Source organism: Pecten maximus, unplaced genomic scaffold (genome assembly GCF_902652985.1).
Source record: "Pecten maximus unplaced genomic scaffold, xPecMax1.1, whole genome shotgun sequence".
NCBI classification, from domain to species: Eukaryota; Metazoa; Mollusca; class Bivalvia; order Pectinida; family Pectinidae; genus Pecten; species Pecten maximus.
Genome location: NW_022982735.1, coordinates 72,324 through 97,307, shown reverse-complemented (window position 1 = coordinate 97,307; position 24,984 = coordinate 72,324). Strand labels below are relative to the sequence as shown.

Genomic DNA, 24,984 nt, shown 5'->3' with positions numbered 1-24,984 from the left:
CATGTCACAATTTGTACTGATACTCTTGATCTGCACAGGTTGAATTCACCATAAGAACTGATGTATTGATGCACATTAGCAATTAAAGGCAAAAGTTTTAGTCTGGCCTATATAACATGGATATTATGAAGCTGAAAAAAAAACATGTATTCTTACCTATTTCTATCTCAAACCATTTTTCTATTTGCTTACTTACCAGTATACACTGTACAAGTGTTAATCGCAGTTCAGTAATTTTTTGTATAGTTATAACAAGAGGCCCAAAGGGCCTGTATTTCTCACTTGGCCATTCCAGCCATTTAAAAGTTATACATGTATTCATACAAATGCTTTATTAGTTTTGGATCTGGCTCTCAGTACGAATGCAATGCAATAATTTCCTTTAAATTACATTTATCTTTCTTTTTAGGGATCTCAAAGAAGATTAATAGCATATTAAGCTGAAATGCTCTAATTCAAAACATTAATAACTTATTTTGAAATCCTAAATTGGGTCCCACCTCCTAGCCTCAGGGATGATTTTTGTGTGAAACTATATATCTAGTTCATGTCAAAGCCCAAGGATGCTGTAGACCAAATATGATCAAAGTATCCCTTTAAACATTCTGGAGAAACATATCAAAGAAACCACCCACCAACTCCAGCCCGGGAGCCAGATTAAATCCCTCACCTGTAATGAGGCCAAATTTGAGCAAAATCCATCAGGCTGAGGGGTACTTCTGGTTTGCTTCTTAACATCCCCTAATGGGCTCCGTCAAACACATGGGGAACCAAACCCACCTTTTATACAAAATTACTTCTCCTTCACCCAGGGAAGAAGGATTTTAAAGAATTTGTTATACTCACTGCCTTACTTCCATTATGAAATATTAATTGAACCCTGCCCCTCTGAGGGCCCTGGAGGTTCAGACCCATTGTTCATACAAAGTTGGTTTCCATTCACCCAAACATGCCTCTGATCAGTTTTACTAATACTTCTTAATACTTAGCCCTTATAATGACAACATGGTACACTTCTCTCTGTAAGTCCTATAATGACAACATGGTACTTCTCTCTTTAAGTCCTATAATAACGACATAGCTTGTTCACTTAACTCTTTACGCCCTAATGACGACATACAATGTATGTTCACTTAACTCTCTAAGCCCTAATAATGACGACATACAATGTATGTTCACTTAACTCTCTAAGCCCTAATGACGACATACAATGTATGTTCACTTAACTCTTTACGCCCTAATGACGACATACAATGTATGTTCACTTAACTCTCTAAGCCCTAATGATGACATATGTTCACTTAACTCTTTACGCCCTAATGACGACATACAATGTATGTTCACTTAACTCTTTACGCCCTAATGACGACATACAATGTATGTTCACTTAACTCTTTACGCCCTAATGACGACATACAATGTATGTTCACTTAACTCTGTACGCCCTAATGACGACATATGTTCACTTAACTCTGTAATCCCTAATGACGACATAATTATTCACTTATCTCTTCACGCCCTGATGACCACATATGTTCACTTAACTCTCTACATATGCAACTCAGGTAGAAAACATTCTCCATTAATTAACCTTCCTTGGGATGGTCTGATGCTAGGAAGTTAATTTTTCAATACAAAAATGTATAATTACCCTGTATATATATAGTAGAGAAACATCTTAACTTTGTCTTCCTTTGTCAAAACATAACAACTACCGCTATCACTGGACTCAGGCAGTTTACCTGCAGGAAAGTGATATGTCGTCATTGGTGAGAAGGGGGAATCATGTGTAGTTTCAGGAGGTACAGAGTTAATACACAGCAATCTTCAAAATGTAATATTAAACTGGTGAAAGTAGAATCGCCCCTTCACCAGTGAATGGTAAAGATGTAATTAAATTCAGTGTTGTGATGTACCGTAAAGGTAACAGGCACAGAGTTGATAATCAATAAATCACGATCTACCCTGCTGTTAAAAATACTGTCAGACCATCGCTAAGGTAAACAAAATTAAATGAAATCTGGATCGCTAAACAAACAGAAGATTGGTATAACAATGATATAGAGGTGATCTATATACTCTGGTGTCACAGGGGGTCTATGATAATTATAGACATATCGCAAATTGTAAAGACATCAGAGATGTACAGCTATCAACTATAACAAGAGTACCGCAGGCCGGAACAATTGGCGCCCATCAATGGGCTGTATCTCCATTTGCCCACTTTTTAAAATCACAATATGGGGAAAATGTTGTGATAGGGATTATAGTCTATTTCAGAGTAGTTCACCTTGTTTTTACCTGTGATTTACCTGTGATTTTCACCTGTGTTACCTGTGCTACATGGCTCATACCTATAAGGAACTATTATTATTTCTTTATTTCCTCCAAGATTTGAAGAGTATACAGAAATGATTTACAAATTAGAACAAAATTCATTCACGCTCATTATCACCTCTCGCATAAGGATTCACGCGTTACACAATAAACTACAGATATAATAATGATAACATGATGTTAGTAAAGGAAATTTCTTCGCATGTTTCTTAAGTTAATTAAGACACATTAGATTCTTAATTAGCACATATATACGTACTTCATTTTTAAAATGAATAGCAGTCATTTCATTCTGTGGTCTAACGTGAGATAATATAATTTAAGTGCCTACATGTGTTATGTAGGCTTGCAAATGCATTTTATATACATGTATGAATATCTATAAAACAACATTAATAATAATTACAAGTTCTCTTTTTCATATGAAATAATTACAAAATACCACTGCATTGAAGAATCTTGAATACAATAACGATTGAATTAACTCTGAAGTCCTCGAGTTCGTATGAGGATAAGTCATAATTGACGATACTCCCAAGAAGAACATGGAGAAGATGGTAATTTGACAACGTGTTAAGGTAACATACAAAATCGACATCTTTTATAGTACAGAGAACACACCACAGTTGGTCACGCAAAGACTCTGTATGAGAGCATTCAAGCACGCTATGTAAGATTACATCATTGTAAATTAAACCACAATATTGACACAAAAATACATTTTCGTCATCTCGCATTTCAACACAAAGTTTAACAATTTGTTTAAAACATGAACTGTATTGGGGGAAATGTAGAGCTAATTTCCATATTGAATATGGTTGTATTTTATTATGCAAGAGACCGAAACGAGAAAATTCTTTATCAGTTTTCATTATTTCACATAGATTAAACTCCTCACAATTTCTTATATGGTCATTCACTAATCGTTTCCATTGGCATCTGTTTGGGAACAAGCCACTCTTCAAGAATTCACCAAGAACATAATTCAAATTATATTTTAATTGTCAAAATATTGACAATGTCGGGAATAAAACCTCTGGAGAAAGTACACAGTCTGTAATCAAATATGCGCTTTATAAAAATTTCGCGCGTCAAAACTCCAACATCCATGGAACATATTCTACCAAGGAATAGTAATTTGTTCACACTGATATATACTTCTATTGAAAACCAACTGATCAATGACGTACACATGTCTGTTCTTGTTCTTACATTAAAACCCTGAATTGATTTTACAATGAAGTTCTGTGCTTTTTCAAGCATGTACATTTCATTTTTCTTTAACTGCCACAATTCGCAACCATAGAGTGCGGAAGGATATACTTTACATTTAATAATTTTAGCAATGGTTAAAGGATTGAGGGCACATTGGTGTGCTCCAGAACGAATTAAGGACATTACACCACATTTTAATTTGGAGCAGGCATGTTCTGTACGTTCGACATTGTTGTTTCTATTGTTTAATAAAACACAACATACTCAAATGTTACCAATAAGTGGATTATACTTTTATTGTCCAATAGATTTGGCCCTGTTGCAGGATAAGGAACTATAAGATATAAGTAGCTACATGTATAATTTCATGGAGTACTTTATATAGGAAAAAATACACATTGATTACAGTATTATTATTTTGTTGTTATTTATGATGCGCAATGTACCTGTTTATAAGTATTTATATTTAAATATACAGTACTTTATATGAAAAAAAAATTTTTTTTAAAAGCTATATATATATATTAATGTTTAATATTAAAAGTAATAAGATGTATTTTCATTTGATGTTGTACAATTCAAAATATATGTCAGCATTTAAATTTCGTTTACCTATCTACTATCTATGTTTATGTAAAGAGAATTCCGGTCGTTATCCAAGCTGATGTTAATTAATTACTATGGGGGGAGGGTGGAGGATTATAGGTGACCATTGGTCAATTATGATCCAAGCTGCTGCTGATGATTAGAGGTCTCTATTATGTTGTTGACCATTGGTCAATTATGATCCAAGCTGCTGCTGATGATTAAGTGGAGGACGTCTGGTTTAATGCGCTAGAGGAGCTGGAGGATGCTGACCTACCCGTGGACACCCTACCCTTCACCGACTATGTTGTATCCCAGTGGATGGAAGGAGACCGACAGACCTGGAACCACTACGCAACAGAAGGACACCGGACCACCAACAACCTGGAAGCTTGGCACGGGAAGCTGAAGAAGAAAGTCCGTCATTCCCACCCTAACATATACACAATCATCAGAGTGTTCCAGGAGATTCAGGCGAGCAACGAGATCGACAGGATACAGAAGGACGCAGGAGGACCAACCAGACCAAGATGCAAGAAGTACAGAAACATAGACCGCCGACTGACGCAACTGAAGGAACGCCTGGAGAACAACACATTGAGCCTGATGGAGTATGCTGATGCATCTTCACACCTTCTGCACCTGGAGCAGATTTTGACTATGTACTTGATATACATGCATGTACAGATACATGCATATAAAGATAGAGAGATATATCTTTTTTCTGAAATGTTACGTAAATTGTATTATATTATGCAAGTGTAATATGAAAAAATGCAATATGTTACTGCTAATGTATTACTAGTGCTTAATGTATAATGTGCTATATATGTTTGTAAATATGTTATGTATCTAATATTATATATATGTGTGAATATGATGTTCTTTTTTAACTGAAGAATGTAATATAAAATGTATGAAAAATGTTTTTAGTATATATATTATAATGTATTACCACTGTGCTTATGTATAATGTTTGTGGATATGTTAACTATCTAATGTGTGTTCTTTCTTATATATATATATTTATATTTCCACTCAATTCAGACTCAATGAACCTACCACAGTTAACTCGAGTCATTTTTCAATGAACTATATCAAGTCCGGCGTAGGAATACATTTGTTGAGCTTAGACTATAACTTAGTGTTATTTTCCCCACTTCTCAGGTACATAAATATACCTCTCTTTTTGCCAACTTTTTAGCACAGGTAAATCATACAGGTAAACACAGGTAAAATTATTATAGAACTGACTATAATTGGTTTTCCATTGTTCTCCTATGTATACACTTTTCTTTGTTCTAAAAAAAGTGGGCAAATGGAGAACACACCCATCAATGCATGTCATACATATTTTTGCAGACTATCTTGTATTAAAATATAGTTTGAATAACCTTAACAGTGGCTAGATGGCATATACAAAGTCAATATTTAATTCTTTTTGGGACAACATACCAACATGTCCTGATTACTATAAGCCTAAAAAGTTTCAAAAGGATCGGTTAACAAGTGTAGGAGGAGATTGCTTGACAAACAGAAGTTTACGCCATACCATAATACTCCAGTCAAATGTGAAGGGCATATAAAAAACTGATGATAATTTACTGTTTAATCTTTTTAACCTTGAAATGATCCCAAATCATTTGAAAGATTAACAACTCAGTGTTACCGTATGTTGTTTATATACAGTCTAGATATTGATGTTAGATTTAGGACCATGTATACCTTGTCTGACATTCACCAGACATTCATCAACATATGTGGCCATTTAAATATTGTCACAAAGCCTCAGAGGAACAATAGCCATCCAGAACTCCCAACCCATGTTTATTGTCATACCAAGGAAGTTTTATACATATATATATTGTCGCTAAAGACATTGTTCCTTCCCTTATCTGGTAACCCTTAATTTACATGTATAAGGCAAATTGCTTTTAAATATTTTTCTGAATGTTGTCGTCACACAATCACTGCATTGTAGGTAAAGTCATTTATAGGAACAAACTGAATGGTTCCCCATTTTGGGTAGCTTTGTTAATTGCCTCTTTTTAAATGGAAAATGTCAACTGAAAACTGTAATCCAGAAAGAAAATAAACTTTGATGAAACATCTTGGCTAAATTTTATATAAACGTATTTTGAATTGTCTAGACAATATATACCATATGTATGCAGGTATTTTACACAATCACTTAATTTCAAGTTGAGGTTCAAAACTCTAATCATCTATGTTTTAGACCAATGAAGCTTTTAAGGCTGCCACAATTTCCTCGAATGTATCAGTTTTCATCTTTTATCATAATTCTGCCTGATGATATAATAACCCTATATTTTTTTCTCCCTTTTCAATTCTCTTTTTCATCTTTCTCTCTCCCTAAATATAAAATCCTTTGCTTTTCCCTGTTTCTGTTTCTGACCCTCCCTATGTATTGAATCCTTTGCTTTGTTTTTCCCGTCCACTTTTTTCCTTTGCTTGTCTTTCCCTCCAAATTTCTTGCTATGCTTGTTTCTCCCTTCCATTTTCTATTTTGTTTCCCACAAAAAATTCTTCCTTTGCTTGTTTCTTCTTCCAACTTTCTTCTTATATATGTTTCTCTTAGCCACTTGTTCATTAACTTGTTTTCCTTTGAAATTTTCTTCCTTAACTTGTTTTTTCTCTCTTTGCTTGTTTCCCCCTCCCACATTCTTCCTTTGCTTGTTTTTCCCTTCCACTTTCTTCCGTATTAGTTATTTCTCACTCTCACGTTCTTCCTTTGCTTGTTTCTCCCTCCCACATTCTTTCTTTACTTGTTTCTCCCTCCCACATTCTTCCTTTGCTTGTTTCTCCCTCCCACGATCTCCCTTTGTTTGTTTCTCCCTCCCACATTCTTCCTTTGCTTGTTTCTCCCTCCCACATTCTTCCTTTGCTTGTTTTTCCCTCCCACATTCTCCCTTTGCTTGTTTCCCCCTCCCACATTTTTCCTTTGCTTGTTTCCCCATCCCACATTCTCCCTTTGCTTGTTTCCCCATCCCACATTTTCCCTTTGGTTGTTTCCCCATCCCACATTTTCCCTTTGTTTGTTTTTCCCTCCCACATTCTCCTTTGCTTGTTTCCCCCTCCCACATTCTCCCTTTGCTTGTTTCTCCCTCCCACATTTTCCCTTTGCTTGTTTTTCCCTCCACATTCTCCCTGTTTGTTTTTTCCCTCCCCACATTCTCCCTTTGTTTGTTTTTTCCCTCCCTACATTCTCCCTTTCCATGTTTCTCCCTCCCACATTCTCCCTTTGCTTGTTTTTCCCTTCCACTTTCTTCCTTATTAGTTATTTCTCACTCTCACGTTCTTCCTTTGCTTGTTTTTCCCTCCCACATTCTGACTTTGCTTGTTTTCCCCTCCCACATTCTCCCTTTCCATGTTTCTCCCTCCCACATTCTCCCTTTGCTTGTTTCTCCCTCCCACATTCTCCCTTTGTTTGTTTCTCCCTCCCCCCTTTGCTTGTTTCCCCCTCCCACATTCTTCCTTTGCTTGTTTCTCCCTCCCACATTCTCCCTTTGTTTGTTTCTCCCTCCCACATTCTCCCTTTGCTTGTTTCTCCCTCCCACCATTTTCCCTTTGCTTGTTTCCCCATCCCACATTTTCCTTTGTTTGTTTTTCCCTCCCACATTCTTCCTTTGCTTGTTTCCCCCCTCCCCACATTCTCCCTTTGCTTGTTTCTCCCTCCCACATTTTCCCTTTGCTTGTTTTTCCCTCCCACATTCTCCCTGTTTGTTTTTCCCTCCCACATTCTCCCTTTGTTTGTTTTTCCCTCCCACATTCTCCCTTTCCATGTTTCTCCCTCCCACATTCTCCCTTTGCTTGTTTTTCCCTTCCACTTTCTTCCTTATTAGTTATTTCTCACTCTCACGTTCTTCCTTTGCTTGTTTTTCCCTCCCACATTCTGACTTTGCTTGTTTTCCCCTCCCACATTCTCCCTTTCCATGTTTCTCCCTCGCACATTCTCCCTTTGCTTGTTTCTCCCTCCCACATTCTCCCTTTGTTTGTTTCTCCCTCCCCCCTTTGCTTGTTTCCCCTCCCACATTCTTCCTTTGCTTGTTTCTCCCTCCCACATTCTCCCTTTGTTTGTTTCTCCCTCCCACATTCTCCCTTTGCTTGTTTCTCCCTCCCACATTTTCCCTTTGCTTGTTTCCCCATCCCACATTTTCCCTTTGGTTGTTTCTCCCTCCCACATTCTTCCTTTGCTTGTTTCTCCCTCCCACATTCTCCCTTTGTTTGTTTCTCCCTCCCACGTTCTCCCTTTGTTTGTTTCCCCATCCCACATTTTCCCTTTGGTTGTTTCTCCCTCCCACGTTCTCCCTTTGCTTGTTTCTCCCTCCCACATTCTCCCTTTGCTTGTTTCTCCCTCCCACATTTTCCCTTTGCTTGTTTTTCCCTCCCACATTCTCCCTTTGTTTGTTTTTCCCTCCCACATTCTCCCTTTGCTTGTTTCTCCCTCCCACATTTTCCCTTTGCTTGTTTTTCCCTCCCAAATTCTCCCTTTGTTTGTTTTTCCCTCCCACATTCTCCCTTTGCTTGTTTCTCCCTCCCACATTTTCCCTTTGCTTGTTTCCCCCTCCCACATTCTTCCTTTGCTTGTTTCTCCCTCCCACATTCTCCCTTTGTTTGTTTCTTCCTCCCACATTCTCCCTTTGCTTGTTTCTCCCTCCCACATTTTCCCTTTGCTTGTTTCCCCATCCCACATTTTCCCTTTGGTTGTTTCTCCCTCCCACATTCTTCCTTTGCTTGTTTCTCCCTCCCACGTTCTCCCTTTGTTTGTTTCTCCCTCCCACGTTCTCCCTTTGTTTGTTTCCCCATCCCACATTTTCCCTTTGGTTGTTTCTCCCTCCCACATTTTCCCTTTGCTTGTTTCCCCATCCCACATTCTCCCTTTGGTTGTTTCTCCCTCCCACATTTTCCATTTGCTTGTTTTTCCCTCCCAAATTCTCCCTTTGTTTGTTTTTCCCTCCCACATTCTCCCTTTGCTTGTTTCTCCCTCCCACATTTTCCCTTTGCTTGTTTTTCCCTCCCAAATTCTCCTTTGCTTGTTTTTCCCTCCCACATTCTCCCTGTTTGTTTTTCCCTCCCACATTCTCCCTTTGTTTGTTTTTCCCTCCCACATTCTCTCTTTGCTTGTTTCTCCCTCCCACATTTTCCCTTTGCTTGTTTTTCCCTCCCAAATTCTCCCTTTGTTTGTTTTTCCCTCCCACATTCTCCCTTTGCTTGTTTCTCCCTCCCACATTTTCCCTTTGTTTGTTTTTCCCTCCCACATTCTTCCTTTGCTTGTTTCTCCCTCCCACATTTTCCCTTTGCTTGTTTTTCCCTCCCACATTCTCCCTGTTTGTTTTTCCCTCCCACATTCTCCCTTTGTTTGTTTTTCCCTCCCACATTCTCCCTTTCCATGTTTCTCCCTCCTACATTCTCCCTTTGCTTGTTTTTCCCTTCCACTTTCTTCCTTATTAGTTATTTCTCACTCTCACGTTCTTCCTTTGCTTGTTTTTCCCTCCCAAATTCTGACTTTGCTTGTTTTCCCCTCCCACATTCTCCCTTTCCATGTTTCTCCCTCCCACATTCTCCCTTTGCTTGTTTCTCCCTCCCACATTCTCCCTTTGTTTGTTTCTCCCTCCCCCTTTGCTTGTTTCCCCCTCCCACATTCTTCCTTTGCTTGTTTCTCCCTCCCACATTCTCCCTTTGTTTGTTTCTCCCTCCCACATTCTCCCTTTGCTTGTTTCTCCCTCCCACATTTTCCCTTTGCTTGTTTCCCCATCCCACATTTTCCCTTTGGTTGTTTCTCCCTCCCACATTCTTCCTTTGCTTGTTTCTCCCTCCCACGTTCTCCCTTTGTTTGTTTCTCCCTCCCACGTTCTCCCTTTGTTTGTTTCCCCATCCCACATTTTCCCTTTGGTTGTTTCTCCCTCCCACGTTCTCCCTTTGCTTGTTTCTCCCTCCCACATTCTCCCTTTGGTTGTTTCTCCCTCCCACATTCTTCCTTTGCTTGTTTCTCCCTCCCACATTCTCCCTTTGTTTGTTTCTCCCTCCCACGTTCTCCCTTTGTTTGTTTCCCCCTCCCACATTTTCCCTTTGCTTGTTTCCCCCTCTCACATTCTTCCTTTGCTTGTTTCTCCCTCCCACATTCTCCCTTTGTTTGTTTCTCCCTCCCACATTCTCCCTTTGTTTGTTTCTCCCTCCCACATTTTCCCTTTGCTTGTTTCTCCCTCCCACATTCTCCCTTTCCATGTTTCTCCCTCCCACATTCTTCCTTTGCTTGTTTTTCCCTTCCACTTTCTTCCTTATTAGTTATTTCTCACTCTCACGTTCTTCCTTTGCTTGTTTTTCCCTCCCAAATTCTCCCTTTGCTTGTTTCCCCCTCCCACATTCTCCCTTTGCTTGTTTCCCCATCCCACATTCTTCCTTTGCTTGTTTCTCCCTCCCACATTCTCCCTTTGCTTGTTTCTCCCTCCCACATTCTCCCTTTGCTTGTTTTTCCCTTCCACTTTCTTCCTTATTGGTTATTTCTCAATCTCACTTTCTTCCCTTGCTTCTGTTTTTCCCTCAAACTCTCTTCCTATCATTTTCCTTCTGCTTTTCTTTCCAACTCCCTTTCTTTCTTTTTCTTACAATCACTTTTTCCTTTCTTACTTTTTGCCCTGTTTCTCTCTTCTAATTTCTCTGCATTTCACCACTTTCTCTCCTTACACCACAGGCATTTGCCTTGTCTGTCAATACATTCAGGATTATGTATATCGTGTGTATAGACAGACAAGGTAAGTACCTGTTCCACTAATTTCTCACACTTTCTTGTGTAAATTCCCTCCCTCAGATCCACTTCCCTGCTATATTAACTGCTAGGTACTAAACACTAAAGACAATATGATATTCTGACCTGAGATATAAATAATTTGTGTACAGAATACAGATATAGATTATTCCTCAGGGATTTGTTTTGTGTGGCTGTCTGACAGCCAATCCAGGTACATAGTATCGTATATAGATCAGACAAACTGTTAAGATGACACACTGGATGTACACAGTAATGTCGGAATGTTTGTTGTTTAAGTAGCTATGATACCAGTCTCATATAATAGCCCCTCACTACAGCATAACGTGCAGCTTTCGTCTGTGAAGTATTTGTTTTGCGTAATATGATATAATCTAAGGTCATATAATGATACTTAAATGTGTTTTGTAAGATTTATAGCACAGCTCCATAAAATCATCCATTCAGATAATCAATAGCATATATTTATGATCATGAAATATCTATGGGCATCAGCTGTAGAAATATTATTTTAAATTGGTTGTTGTTTTATTAAAGATCAACATACATGTACTGAGTCTGTTGACATGTGTTTTGACAGGAAACGATGCCTCTTCACTAACAGGGGATCCCAGAGGGATGGCTCCCTGTGATCATAAACAGAGGGACGGCTCCCTGTGATCATAAACAGAGGGACGGCTCCCTGTGATCATAAACAGAGGGATGGCTCCCTGTGATCATAAACAGAGGGACGGCTCCCTGTGATCATAAACAGAGGGATGGCTCCCTGTGATCATAAACAGAGGGATGGCTCCCTGTGATCATAAACAGAGGGATGGCTCCCTGTGAACATAAACAGAGGGACGGCTCCCTGTGATCATAAATAGGGAGACGGCTCCCTGTGATCATAAACAGAGGGATGGCTCCCTGTGATCATAAACAGAGGGATGGCTCCCTGTGATCATAAACAGAGGGATGGCTCCCTGTGATCATAAACAGAGGGATGGCTCCCTGTGATCATAAACAGAGGGATGGTTCCCTGTGATCATAAATAGAGGGATGGTTCCCTGTGATCATAAACAGAGGGATGGCTCCCTGTGATCATAAACAGAGGGATGGCTCCCTGTGATCATAAACAGAGGGACGGCTCCCTGTGATCATAAATAGAGGGATGGTTCCCAGTGATCATAAACAGAGGGATGGCTCCCTGTGATCATAAACAGAGGGATGGCTCCCTGTGATCATAAACAGAGGGATGGCTCCCTGTGATCATAAACAGAGGGATGGCTCCCTGTGATCATAAACAGAGGGATGGCTCCCTGTGATCATAAACAGAGGGATGCTCCCTGTGATCATTAACAGAGGGACGGCTCCCTGTGATCATAAATAGAGGGAGGGCTCCCTGTGATCATAAACAGAGGGATGGCTCCCTGTGATCATAAACAATCTTTATTGGATCTAATAGTAAGATCTCATAGTCAGTATCACATCTAGATACTCCAGTTAATTACTATCACATACAATCTTTTCTGCATATGTGATCATATATAACCATTATAGTATTCTCTACATTTCTCATCTTTCTCTTTTCCTCTGCATTACTAAAACCAAGGGAAGTTTAGTCTGAAGGTACATATATGAAATATGAAAAAGATCCATCCAGAATGTTTTGAGAAACAATACTAATTACAAGAGAAACTTAAGGTATTTAAAATATTTCATACACAAAGTGTGTATGAAGAACTTTCTGAGAACAAAATGTAGCAGTTAAAATTCAAAATGGCCACCAATCAGCCATCTTGTTGTCCCGGAATCTCGGTCTCAAAATTGACAATGCACAACAAGGGACAATTGTGGAAACCATTACGGCACGTGAAATTTCAGAAAGATCCATAAAGAATTTAGTGAGAAAGAGAAATAACTAATTTCAACTGTCAAAAGTATAGATGGTTGTCTGTCTGCCAATTTGTTTTCTGAATTGAAGTGTCACAAAACTGAACATAACTAAAGATCATGAAAAATCCTGTCTATTTGCAAAAACTCCTTTAGGTTCTTTTCAAGAAATAGTGATAACAAGGATTGTTTATGGACAGACAGCAGATAGATGATGGATGGATGACAAACCATGGACAAGGGTCATTCAAATAGCACATTATCTGATAATTGTGAGCTAAAATTTTTATGAAAAAGTGGGGTTTTACACAAATATTTACGCTGTACTCCTCTTTATGTCTTGGTGAATTCCGTTTCATTTTTTGTGTTGATTTTGAAATTGTCAGAGTAAATTATTTCATCGTCAGTCTGTGAAAAATTACACGGAGCAAAATTTGTCAACTTAAAAAAATACATATTGTTGACTTAAATTTACATAAATATTTGTCAAAAATCAACTCAAACCATAATATCATTTGTTTCACATAAAAAGCACATCCATGCTTCAAACATAAAACATTCAATCACAAAGCTAGTTCTGTGTACAAACCAGAGATTATTTCTGTTATAAACAGTTGTGATTACAGAACCATTAACAAACAGAAAAATATGCTCAGCACAATGCAGGACAATACAACTAACAATATTGTAGGATTTCCTGTGGGAGAGGTTCATGCAGATTCATCTATATTTAAAGGGCAAACCATACAAGAGATCCCAGAGGGATCTTGGCGCCCACCATTGAATGATCTTCATAGGTTCCATGTCAGATTGATCTTTTCTCTACTTTTCCCTTCATTTTACTAATCTGTGCAAATCAAGACATCCCTCCAGTACTTTTCAAACAAGGGAACCCTAGCTATATAAGAAAGTTGAGATTTAACGATAATGGCTGTTTGTTTGCCAGGTTGTTTTCAGGACAGACTGGTCCAAAAATGCAATACAAGGAACCAAGGGGAACCTACTTATGAAATTTGAGAAAGATCCATTCAGTACTTTGAGAAATAGAGATAACAAACTTCAATTGTCAAAATCCAGGATGGCGGTCTGTCGGCCATGTTGTTTTCCGATTGGTCTCAAAATGCAATATGCATAACTAGGCACCTACGGAAACCTACATATGAAATTTGAGAAAGATCCCTTCAGTACTTTCTCAGAAATAGCGATAACAAACTTCAATGGTCAAAATCCAAGATGGCTGCCTGTCGGCCATGTTGTTTTCCGATTGATCTCAAAACGCAATATGCATAACAAGGCACCAAGGGGGCCTACATATGAAATTTGAGAAAGATCCCTTCAGTACTTTCTCAGAAATAGCGATAACAAACTTCAATTGTCAAAATCCAAGATGGCTGCCTGTCGGCCATGTTGTTTTCCGATTGGTCTCAAAATGCAATATGCATAACAAGGCACCAAGGGAAACCTACATATGAAATTTGAGAAAGATCCCTTCAGTACTTTCTCAGAAATAGTGATAACAAACTTCAATTGTCAAAATCCAAGATGGCTGCCTGTCGGCCATGTTGTTTTCCGATTGGTCTCAAAAGGCAATATGCATAACTAGGCACCAAGGGGAACTTAAATATGAAATTTGAGAATGATCCCTTCAGGACTTTCTCAGAAATAGCGATAACAAACTTCAATTGTCAAAATCCAAGATGGCTGCCTGTCGGCCATGTTGTTTTCCGATTGGTCTCAAATCGCAATATGCACAACTAGGCACCAAGGGAAACCTTCATATGAAATTTGAGAAAGATCCCTTCAGTACTTTCTCAGAAATAGCGATAACAAACTTAAATTGTCAAAATCCAAGATGGCTGCCTGTCGGCCATGTTGTTTTCCGATTGGTCTCAAAACGCAATATGCATAACTAGGCACCAAGGGGAACCTACATATGAAATTTGAGAAAGATCCGTTCAGTACTTTCTCAGAAATAGCGATAACAAACTTCAATTGTCAAAATCCAAGATGGCTGCCTGTCGGCCATGTTGTCTTCTGATTGGTCTCAAAACGCAATATGCATAACTAGGCACCCAGGGGAACCTACATATGAAATTTGAGAAAGATCCCTTCAGTACTTTCTCAGAAATAGCGATAACAAACTTCAATTGTCAAAATCCAAGATGGCTGCCTGTCGGCCATATTGTTTTTCGATTGGTCTCAAAACGCAATATGCATAACTAGGCACCAAGGGGAACCTACATATGAAATTTGAGAAAGATCCCTTCAGTACTTTCTCAGAAATAGCGATAACAAGAATTGTTTACGGACGGAGGGACGGACGGACGGAGGGACGGACGGACGACGGACCACGGACGCAGGGCGATTTGAATAGCCCACCATCTGATGATGGTGGGCTAAAAATGTAGTCATGCAGATCAGATGAAAACAATTTCATCTCATTATCATAGGACAACTGAGTAAATTAATATTATCAAAAAACAAGAGATCCCAGAGGGATCTTGGCGCCCACCATTGAATGATCTTTATAGGTTCTATGTCAGATTGATCTTTTCTCTACTTTTCCCTTCCTCTAAGTCTTACTAATCTGTGTAAATTCAGAAACAGCCCTCTAGTACTTTTCAAACAAGGGGAACCTATATATATAAAATTTAAGATTTAGCGATAATGGCTGTCTGTCGGCCATGTTGTTTTCGGATTGGTCCCAATATGAAAAACTAGGCACTGAGGGGAACCTACATATGAAATTTGAGAAAGATCCCTTCAGTACTTTCTCAGAAATAGCGATAACAAACTTCAATTGTCAAAATCCAAGATGGCTGCCTGTCGGCCATGTTGTTTTCTGATTAGTCACAAAATGCAATATGCATAACTAGGCACCGAGGGGAACCTGCAAATGAAATTTCAGAAAGATCCCTTCAGTGCTTTCTGAGAAATAGCGATAACAAACTTCAATTGTCAAAATCCAAGATGGCTGCCTGTCGGCCATGTTGTTTTCTGATCAGTCTCAAAATGCAATATGCATAACAAGGCACCAAGAGGAACCTACATATGAAATTTGAGAAAGATCCCTTCAGTACTTTCTGAGAAAACAGCGATAACAAACTTCAATTGTCAAAATCCAAGATGGCTGCCTGTCGGCCATGTTGCTTTCTGTTTAGTCTCAAAATGTAATATGCATAACTAAGCACCGAGGGGAACCTGCATATGAAATTTCAGAAAGATCCCTTCATTACTTTCTGAGAAATAGCGATAACAATCTTCAATTGTCAAAATCCAAGATGGCTGCCTGTCGGCCATGTTGTTTTCTGATCAGTCTCAAAATGCAATATGCATAACTAGGCACCGAGGGGAACCTGCATATGAAATTTGAGAAAGATCCCTTCATTGCTTTCTGAGAAATAGCGATAACAAACTTCAATTGTCAAAATCCAAGATGGCTGTCTGTCGGCCATCTTGTTTTCCGATCGGTCTCAAAATGCAATATGCATAACTAGGCACCAAGAGGAACCTACATATGAAATTTGAGAAAGATCCCTTCTGTACTTTCTGAGAAATAGCGATAACAAACTTCAATTGTCAAAATCCAAGATGGCTGCCTGTCGGCCATCTTGTTTTCCGATTGGTCTCAAAATGCAATATGCATAACTAGGCACCAAGAGGAACCTACATATGAAATTTGAGAAAGATCCCTTCAGTACTTTCTGAGAAATAGCGATAACAAACTTCAATTGTCAAAATCCAAGATGGCTGCCTGTCGGCCATGTTGTTTTCCGATTGGTCTCAAAATGCAATATGCATAACTAGGCACCAAGGGGAACCTACATATGAAATTTGAGAAAGATCCCTTCAGTACTTTCTGAGGATTAGCGATAACAAGAATTGTTTACGGACGGACGGACGGACGGAGGGACGGACGGACGGACGGACGGAGGGACGGACGACGGACCACGGACGCAGGGCGATTTGAATAGCCCACCATCTGATGATGGTGGGCTAAAAATTAAGAATAAATAAAAAGATTTCAAAATAATTGAAATAGGCAATTCAACATTTTGGGGGAAAAAAGTGCCATAACTTATTAAGAAGCATTCACATGGAAACCGAACACAGTGGCATTATATATCGATGAGAAATAAAGTCAGGCTTTATGATAGTAGTGGTTATTTTGCAATTTCAAAATAAGCTGACAACAAAGGTCAAATTCCATATCTAGGTGAGAATTGTGTGTCCTATAACAAACAATGAATAGGTCACCTGATGAACTATCTGTCAAACAAAAGCAGGCGATTATCATTTTAGAATGAGACTATACTATAAAGGTGTTTAATGAACGTACAACAGACATTGGCCAGGGCCAGGTACGTATAATTATGTAGCGTCTTATTTAACTTACAACATGAGGCATGAATTCTCTGAATATTTGATGTGAAATATAATGAATAAAAAACAAACATCTTTTATATTTACTTGATAAAAATGACAGATTCAGTTAATGATAATTTTGTAATAATTTTGCCATTCTAAGTGTAAGCCATCAACTAAGGTGGTTCAGAAACATTACCATGGTCAATCAACAGTGTTCATGTTTCATTAGATTAAGACACATATACGCTTGCTCTGTAATTTCATTAATTTGACAAAAAAATGAATACATTTACTACCAAATACTTCTTTTGAACAATGTTGAAATATTATTCCAGCCACATAAACTAATCCAATATTTAGGCAACTTAAGCAGAATATGCTTAATTATGCTAAAATAAAGAATTTATCATATAAAACCATGTATATATATAGTCACTTTTAAACACACCATATTCTATTACTGATTTTTGCCATTGACTAGCTTTAAATATAAACAAGCTATAAACTGAAAGTGAATTATATTTTTCAAAATTAAGAAAAAAATAATATCCAGAATATTTTCTGATTTGCCCCTTGAATGGGAGTTATCTACCTTACCTGGTATTCCTCATCAGCTCCAGCACTCAATCGTTTGCTCTCCACTGCCTTGAACAGTTCATCACAGAAAATCGGAACAATCCCCTTGTTGCTGCCATAGCCCACCATGGAGTAGGACTTGCCACTTCCAGTCTGGCCGTACGCAAACAGTGAACAGTTATACCCCTTCCAGGCGTTGTCCAGCACTCCACGACCCAGGTCGTCAAACACAACTCTCTGTGAACAGGAAGGTTTAAAAAAAATCAATGACTATCAATGAAATTCTTCTGATTCAGATGTATATGATTCATAATCAAATTAAGATATATTTTCACTCATCACTGTAAGTGGTAGACTAACTGGTCATTTCTGTTTTATTTTTTTTCTGCTGAAGAATCCTGCAGTTAGTACATCAGATTTCCAATCCATCCCTTATGTTCAGACTGACACCCCCCTTAGTATTAATTACTCCCCAGCTAATCCTCCCACGATAAATATATCAGTTTTCAGGGTAACACTAATTTGTCATTTCATTTCGTCCTCCCATTTTGTTTTTAGGAAAACAATTATTAACCATAAATTAACCAACTTCTTTCTTTTTTGATGTTGCATGGTTTTTGAGGAGATTATTGAATTGGTCAGCTAACTGTTTCACCCTGAGGATTGGTTTTAAAGGTTTTTTTGAACACACAAATAGTATTTGATCACTTCTGTAATCTCAGACATTAGTTATACATGCTCACTGCACCTAAGGTCCGTGATAGCTCAGTCAGTCAGTGCCAGCCACACAACCCTAAGATCAGCTCAGGTACGTGATAATGAACACTGACAGTTTTTTTTGTTATGGGTTGTTATAACATTAATGAATGAAAATAATTGTTACAAACTTTATCATGTTATTGCAAAATCTGATAAGGTTATTGAGACCAAAATGTAATGTACGTATATAATTAAATAAGAATACCCCGGTAATCAACTAGAACACTGACAGGTCAGCATGGGGCCCTCCATGTGGCTATCTATCCTCAAAATTCATCGAGAAGCCAATTTGCCCATATTGATGAGGAGGACGTTTATTATGAACATGAACAAGCCAGAACTTGGAAGGTGATTTGTTTATGTATATTTTGTAAGTGACCTTGACTTTTGAATTTTGATTCTTAAAAGCAAGCTCTTTCAATAAGGAAGCAATGTATGAGGTTTGAGTTACATCGGCCTAAGGACACTCAAGTTATTGCTTGGAAACTGATTTTCTATTCATATTAACAGTGACCTTGACCTTTGACCATTGAAGCTGAAAAGCAATCCCAAGCAAGCACTGCCAATAAGGAAGCACTGTATGAGGTTTGAGGTAGTTGCTTCAATATATCAGTTTGATTGGCAAAGGCAAACTGAAGTTATTGTATGGAAACTGATTTTCTGTTTTAGCAACAGTGACCTTAACCTTTGACCTTTGACAAAGAAAAGCAATCACAAGCAAGCATTATCAATAAGAAAGCACTATATAAAGTTTAAGTTTGATCGGCCCAAAGGAAACTCATGTTATTGCACAGAAAATGTGCTGGCAGATAGACACGGCGATTTCAATAGGGCGCTTATCAATAGTACATACAAGAAACATATCAGAATATATAAGTAACAATTTAATATTTGACAGATCAAATGTTTCCAATACAAAGCACTAACTGTGGGGACTTTAATGACAGTCTGTAGACCAAATTACTCTCTGTCTCGTTAATTATGTATAGAATCATTCAGAACAGATCTAGAATTGAGAACTACAGTGTACAGGTATACAGGACTCAGCGAGTCACTGGTGAGGTGTGAAGGCCTGGGGTTCAGTGAGCAGTTACTGGGGTGAAAAATATATAAATACCACGGTCCATCAACCAAGCTTCACATATACCACTAATGGACATCTGTAAATATAACTACTAATAAAACTCCTCAATTATAACGCTTTGTTTCCTAGTTCTCCTAGCAACCTAGTACCAATCAGAGTAGATCTTCAATCTAGGAGTGAAAATCAGCTGAGGCCCAATCAGAAAAGTCAAATGATAGGATACAGAATAAACCACCACTTGGAATGCATGAATTGTCCTCGATACAGGGGTTAATTTTTGGGAAACACTTTTGTAGATGAACTGGACTGGGTCAATCATCGGCGACCAGGTAGCTCAGTTGGTAGACTTTTCGCTGTAACTGTCTGTCTAGAGTTCAGGGGAGTTCCTGGTTCGAACCTCGGTCTGGCTGCTACATTTTCTCTTTCTCCCGTTACATAAATGGTTAGCTTGGCAACCTTTATTTAAAGCATTGGGAGTATATTAATGCTTTGCAAGTAGATACCAAAACTTTGGTCTTTAATTCGGGGGCAAAGACTTAAAAAAATGAGGGAGTAATGTATCAGAACTGGACTGGGACGATCATCGTCGACTAGGTAGCTCAGTTAGAGTGTCCGTCTAGAGTTTGGAGGGTCCTGGGTTCAAACCCTAGTCTGGCTTCTACACTTTTATCCTGGGGCAAATTAAAATACGTACATAATAATGCAGCCTTTATGATTATATTAAAATCTTATTTCTTTCCCACTTATCACAATTTGTGGGCAGTGATCGATCAAGTGGAACGTTAACACTGCAGCATCAAAACAGCCTATAAGAGAATGATTCCAGGTGGGTATAAGGTTAATATTTGCTTTTCTCATAAGGAAGCTGAGACCCATCTTGGTTGTGTATTGGGCGAGACAGTTAATTAATTGGTCACAGTAGTACAGTATTATTGTGTATAAAACAAACTCTTAATTTCTGTTGCTGGGAAAAACCTAAACCTAAGAAACAAAAAACTCCACTGTTGAATTCTGGTGTATAGGGTCCTATAGGTATGGAGTACTTATAATTGTAGTGATCGATGATCATGTATAGGAAATATACAGGTATTGGGTATTTATATTATAAATTAGTCATATGGAGCCTTTATTGAACAGTGATTAATTGTATAGGGAAATTAATTCTTGTCTTTCGATTATATTCCTTTGTGTACATGTATATCACACCTGTGCTGGATGGATACCAGAAGTCCAACAAAAGGCCAATATGTTAAAAGCTGTTTGATACCGTTGACAACCCAAACATGTATTAGGGATCCCAGCAGGACCATGTTGGCTGAATATAAACTTTTCTTTTTTCACATATTCAGTTGGTCTTTCAGTGATTACATATTGGGTGTAATGACAGACGAGGCTAACAATGTGGCTAGATTTGAAGACTCATACTTATGAGACAATATCGATGGCATTCAGATAGTTCATGATTATAATGTTAAGAGTTTTGGAAGTTTTAGCCTTGTTATGCCCTATTACAGAAACTACCTGTTGTAGGTTGTAGATCAATACAATCCACTAAAACAGGTTTCCTATTTGGTAAATGAAGGCAGGGTAACAAGCCCACCCACATATGTCTACTGGCAGTTCACTGAAAATATACAGTACTAATAAATGCCATTTCATTATCCTGCAATCAGCTTACCTCTCCTTTTGAGAAAAAGTTATTTGTATATTTCCCTAGACTTATTACAGGATATATATATGGTAGGTAACATTCACAGAGATATCATCAGCTTTGAAGTATTTAATCAAAAGCATCTTAAAAATTATCCAAGCTGTAAATTGAAATTTTATATGACACCTGGACATTTAACTTCCGATGTCCATTATCTACCTGAAGAGGGGTTGAAATGAAATTCCACCCAGTTTTAAATCTTGACACAAACTCAGACAAACATACAGAACATAAGTTATAAACCTAGGGGCTATAGTTCAAAAGCCAGAATAGTATGATGATCACCCTGACTAGTAATTCCCAGCAGTTGTCCAGATGATCTCCCTTTAGGGTATATAAGCTGAAGATATCATTTTTAAAAATATTAAGGTTATTTGTAAATACAAAATATAACACAAACGATGCACAGCCAGGACACAAATGAAATAAACCTTTTGTCATTCATGTTTTCACATGCAGAACAACATTAACCATAATTGTGGTGTAAACTGCCTTAATATATACATGTTTATATAACAAAAAAACAGACTATGCTGCAAGGCCTTTCTGCCCTCTCAGGCTTCTTCAGACAGACCTGAAGAAGCCTGAGAGGGCAGAAAGGCCTTGCGGCAAAGTCTGGTTTTTTTTGTTATTTTTTATACATCCACCTTCGCAAGGACAGATTTCTTTTTCTTACATGTATATATATACATGTATATTGTCAATGTTGTGACAGCAAGTCATTATCATTACAGCGATGACATTAATTTATTTAATTAAGTTGACATACTTTACTGTTTTAGAGAAAATTATGGTAATATATTGTGGTATTTTTAGATTATCTCACATCATATGTTTGCTCATTACCATTTTTTCATTTACACTCATATATCAAAATATTGTCATAATGTTTAATTGTCAAAATTCAACTTCATCTATCTGATACAAGTCACTGAGTGCACCTATGTAGGAAAGAGGATTTCACTTTTGTGTCCCAATGGAGCTTTAACACAACCAGTAGTAGTTGGATATATAGAGGTTACACAACCAGTAGTAGTTGGATATATAGAGGTTACACAACCAGTGGTAGTTGGATATATAGAGGTTATACACAACCAGTGGTAGTTGGATGTATGGTATTTTGTTTTGCTCCTGTTAGTTAATTTTTAAAAGTTGTAAAAGACACAAGCTTTAGCAAGTGTCTTTTGTAACGTTTAAAAGATAACTAACGAGAATGATATAAATACCACATAGATTATCATTATCCAACAAGCAAGAGTCATGTGACCTGTTTCTACCACAATAACATCATATACAGAAGAACTAGAATATTAGTTTGACCCAATTTTACACCCTCAGATGGGATATACAAAAGATTGGAAAACTATGATTGCACAATCAGTGGTCCAGAGATTTTTTGAGAAAATTAAAGAAACAGAAAAAAAAAATATTTTCATAACTTACCTGATCTGCATATTTGCCTCCAGATGGTTCTAAATAGCCTTCGCTGTTCTCATTGAACTGATCATGTGACCAGTAGGAGTAATCAAACGCAAAACGTCGAGGTTCGGCAGACATGTTTTCGGGGTCCATGATCTCTGTGGTTTTCCCCGACATTTCAATGATAAGCTTGGCATTTCTGCTGGTTTCTCTTGAATTGTAGATACAGTCAAGGACAAACTTTGAGAAAATAGACAGTTTGGGGGCTGGGGTGATGAGATTTGTTTTCAGAAAATAATAATTGAAATTGATAATGTCAATGTAGGGGTAGATTTAATGTACCTGATAACTATGATATATACTTTCTATTGTTCTGGGAGTTTGATATGTAACAATGCAATGACTATGGCTTAAAATGTACATAAAACATTCTCCTTGTTTAAATACATCAACATGGTTATAGCAGGAGGAATTAGGTAGAATGACAAATATTTTACAGCTGGGTAATAATATATGAGGACAGGCGTCAAGGAGACACCATCATCCAGGGTCATATGAGGATGGATTTCAAGGAGACACCATCATCCAGGGTTATATGAGGATGGATGTCATGGAGACACCAACATCAAGGGTCATATGAGGATGGTTGTTAAGGAGACACCAACATCCAGCAATTAAAGGCCATTGAAACACTAGCTGAGATTTTCAGAGGACTGAGAGCAAAGGGAATAACAGAGAGGAAAAGAGGACTGAGAGCAAACGGAAGAAACAGAGAGGAAAATGAGAAGTCAAAAGGAGGTGTCGATGACTGCTGATAATCCAGAGAAGAAAAAAAAATGGTCATGATTAAAACAATTCTCCTTTTCCTTAAATCAGACACCACGAAACTGTTGGTCCAACACTGGACCGACTTACAAAATGATGTTGGCTTAACATCATTTTGGTCGTTCTGCGATACACGTGATGTATTGGACCAACATTGGGCCAAAACATGTCTTGGGAAATATCGGATAGAAGGACCAGAAAATTCTGTTTGCAAACAAAATTTGTTTCATACCCAGGTGAAACTAAAAAATAATTGACATCAACGCTTATAATTAATTTTTGAAAATGATTTTCTAATTTAAAACATATTTTATGTACAATTTTACTGGTTTTAAATGGGATTCTTTTTCTCAAATCAATACGCAACGTCAATTGTCGTATTGTGACGTCACATTTTTCGCGCCATTCTCGGAATTTCTTTCATAGAAGAATGAAAAGAATTTTTCGACCAATCACATTTGAGTATTTACCATGAAAACAAAGAAAAATTAATTATAAAATCATGAAGTAATAATGTTTATCTTTCATTGTTCATTTACCAGAGAATGTGGTGTCTTTCTTCTTGTAGATATATCTATATATATATAGATACAGGCACCTGTGGTACAGTCACTGACAATTGCTCGTTTGCATGAGCTATTTTTACATTTTATCTAGCTATCTGTGATGCATCCATTGTTATATTTTGTTGTTTTCATTTATTTCATTGTTATACATGTAATCGTATGAAAATGCACAGGTACCCGTGCTTTATGTAATTATTGTTTTAATGTGTCTTCATTGCTAAAAATATTACCAAAAAAGGTAACTTGTAAATATTCTAAATATAATTTCATCTAAATGATAAATTTTAACTTTTCATTTCCCTCCTTTAAGACCAACAAACGTATACAAAGCTGTCGATGTGTTTACATAAACAATTAGGTATATACTGATAAAAGTGTGTGTATTATTGTGTAGCACGCGACAGTGACAGCTTAGCGTACCTGGATACGAGCAGGTCTCGTGGATCCCTGCTTATATCACGTGCCTGTATAATATAAAATACCTCTGAAGAGTAAGCTCAGCTGTAGAATCCATTGTATGAATCCGGTTGATAAATGAAATATACGAAAAAGTGTAATAAAAGGATATGAATGGGCGAACCCGCACCGCTACCTTTACACTTTCAGCCATTTTTCACGTTCTTCGAATAACAGGCTGTTCTTTTATCCTCCCTATTTTTATATATTTTCAAAAAAAGAAAACGAAACAATGATCGTCTAATTTGACAGTTAATATTGGGCAAAACTACTCTTATATCACAACGGGAATATTACCGTTACAAAACCACTTCTCTCGTATAACTTTAACAATCTCAACCAGAAAAAAGGGAGAAATCAACTACATAGAAGAGCACATTAGTTACTTCCGTAAACAAAACGAACGACAACTACCGTTAAAACT

General features: G+C 37.7%; 1 protein-coding gene across 1 annotated transcript in view; it reads right to left on the bottom strand.

The window, feature by feature from the left end:
- LOC117320876 (kinesin-like protein KIF28P) overlaps positions 1 to 24,733 on the bottom strand; it is a gene marked incomplete at its 3' end in the record, with an annotated part of 30,490 nt that extends 5,757 nt beyond the window's left edge. The window contains exons 1-3 of the mRNA XM_033875359.1: positions 24,673 to 24,733; positions 22,738 to 22,932; positions 17,762 to 17,977 (exon numbers count right to left, since the gene is read on the bottom strand). Of these exons, the coding sequence (XP_033731250.1) occupies positions 17,762 to 17,977; positions 22,738 to 22,932; positions 24,673 to 24,714 (453 nt within the window). The remainder of the gene's footprint in view (positions 1 to 17,761; positions 17,978 to 22,737; positions 22,933 to 24,672) is intronic.
- Positions 24,734 to 24,984: the final 251 nt, after the last annotated feature.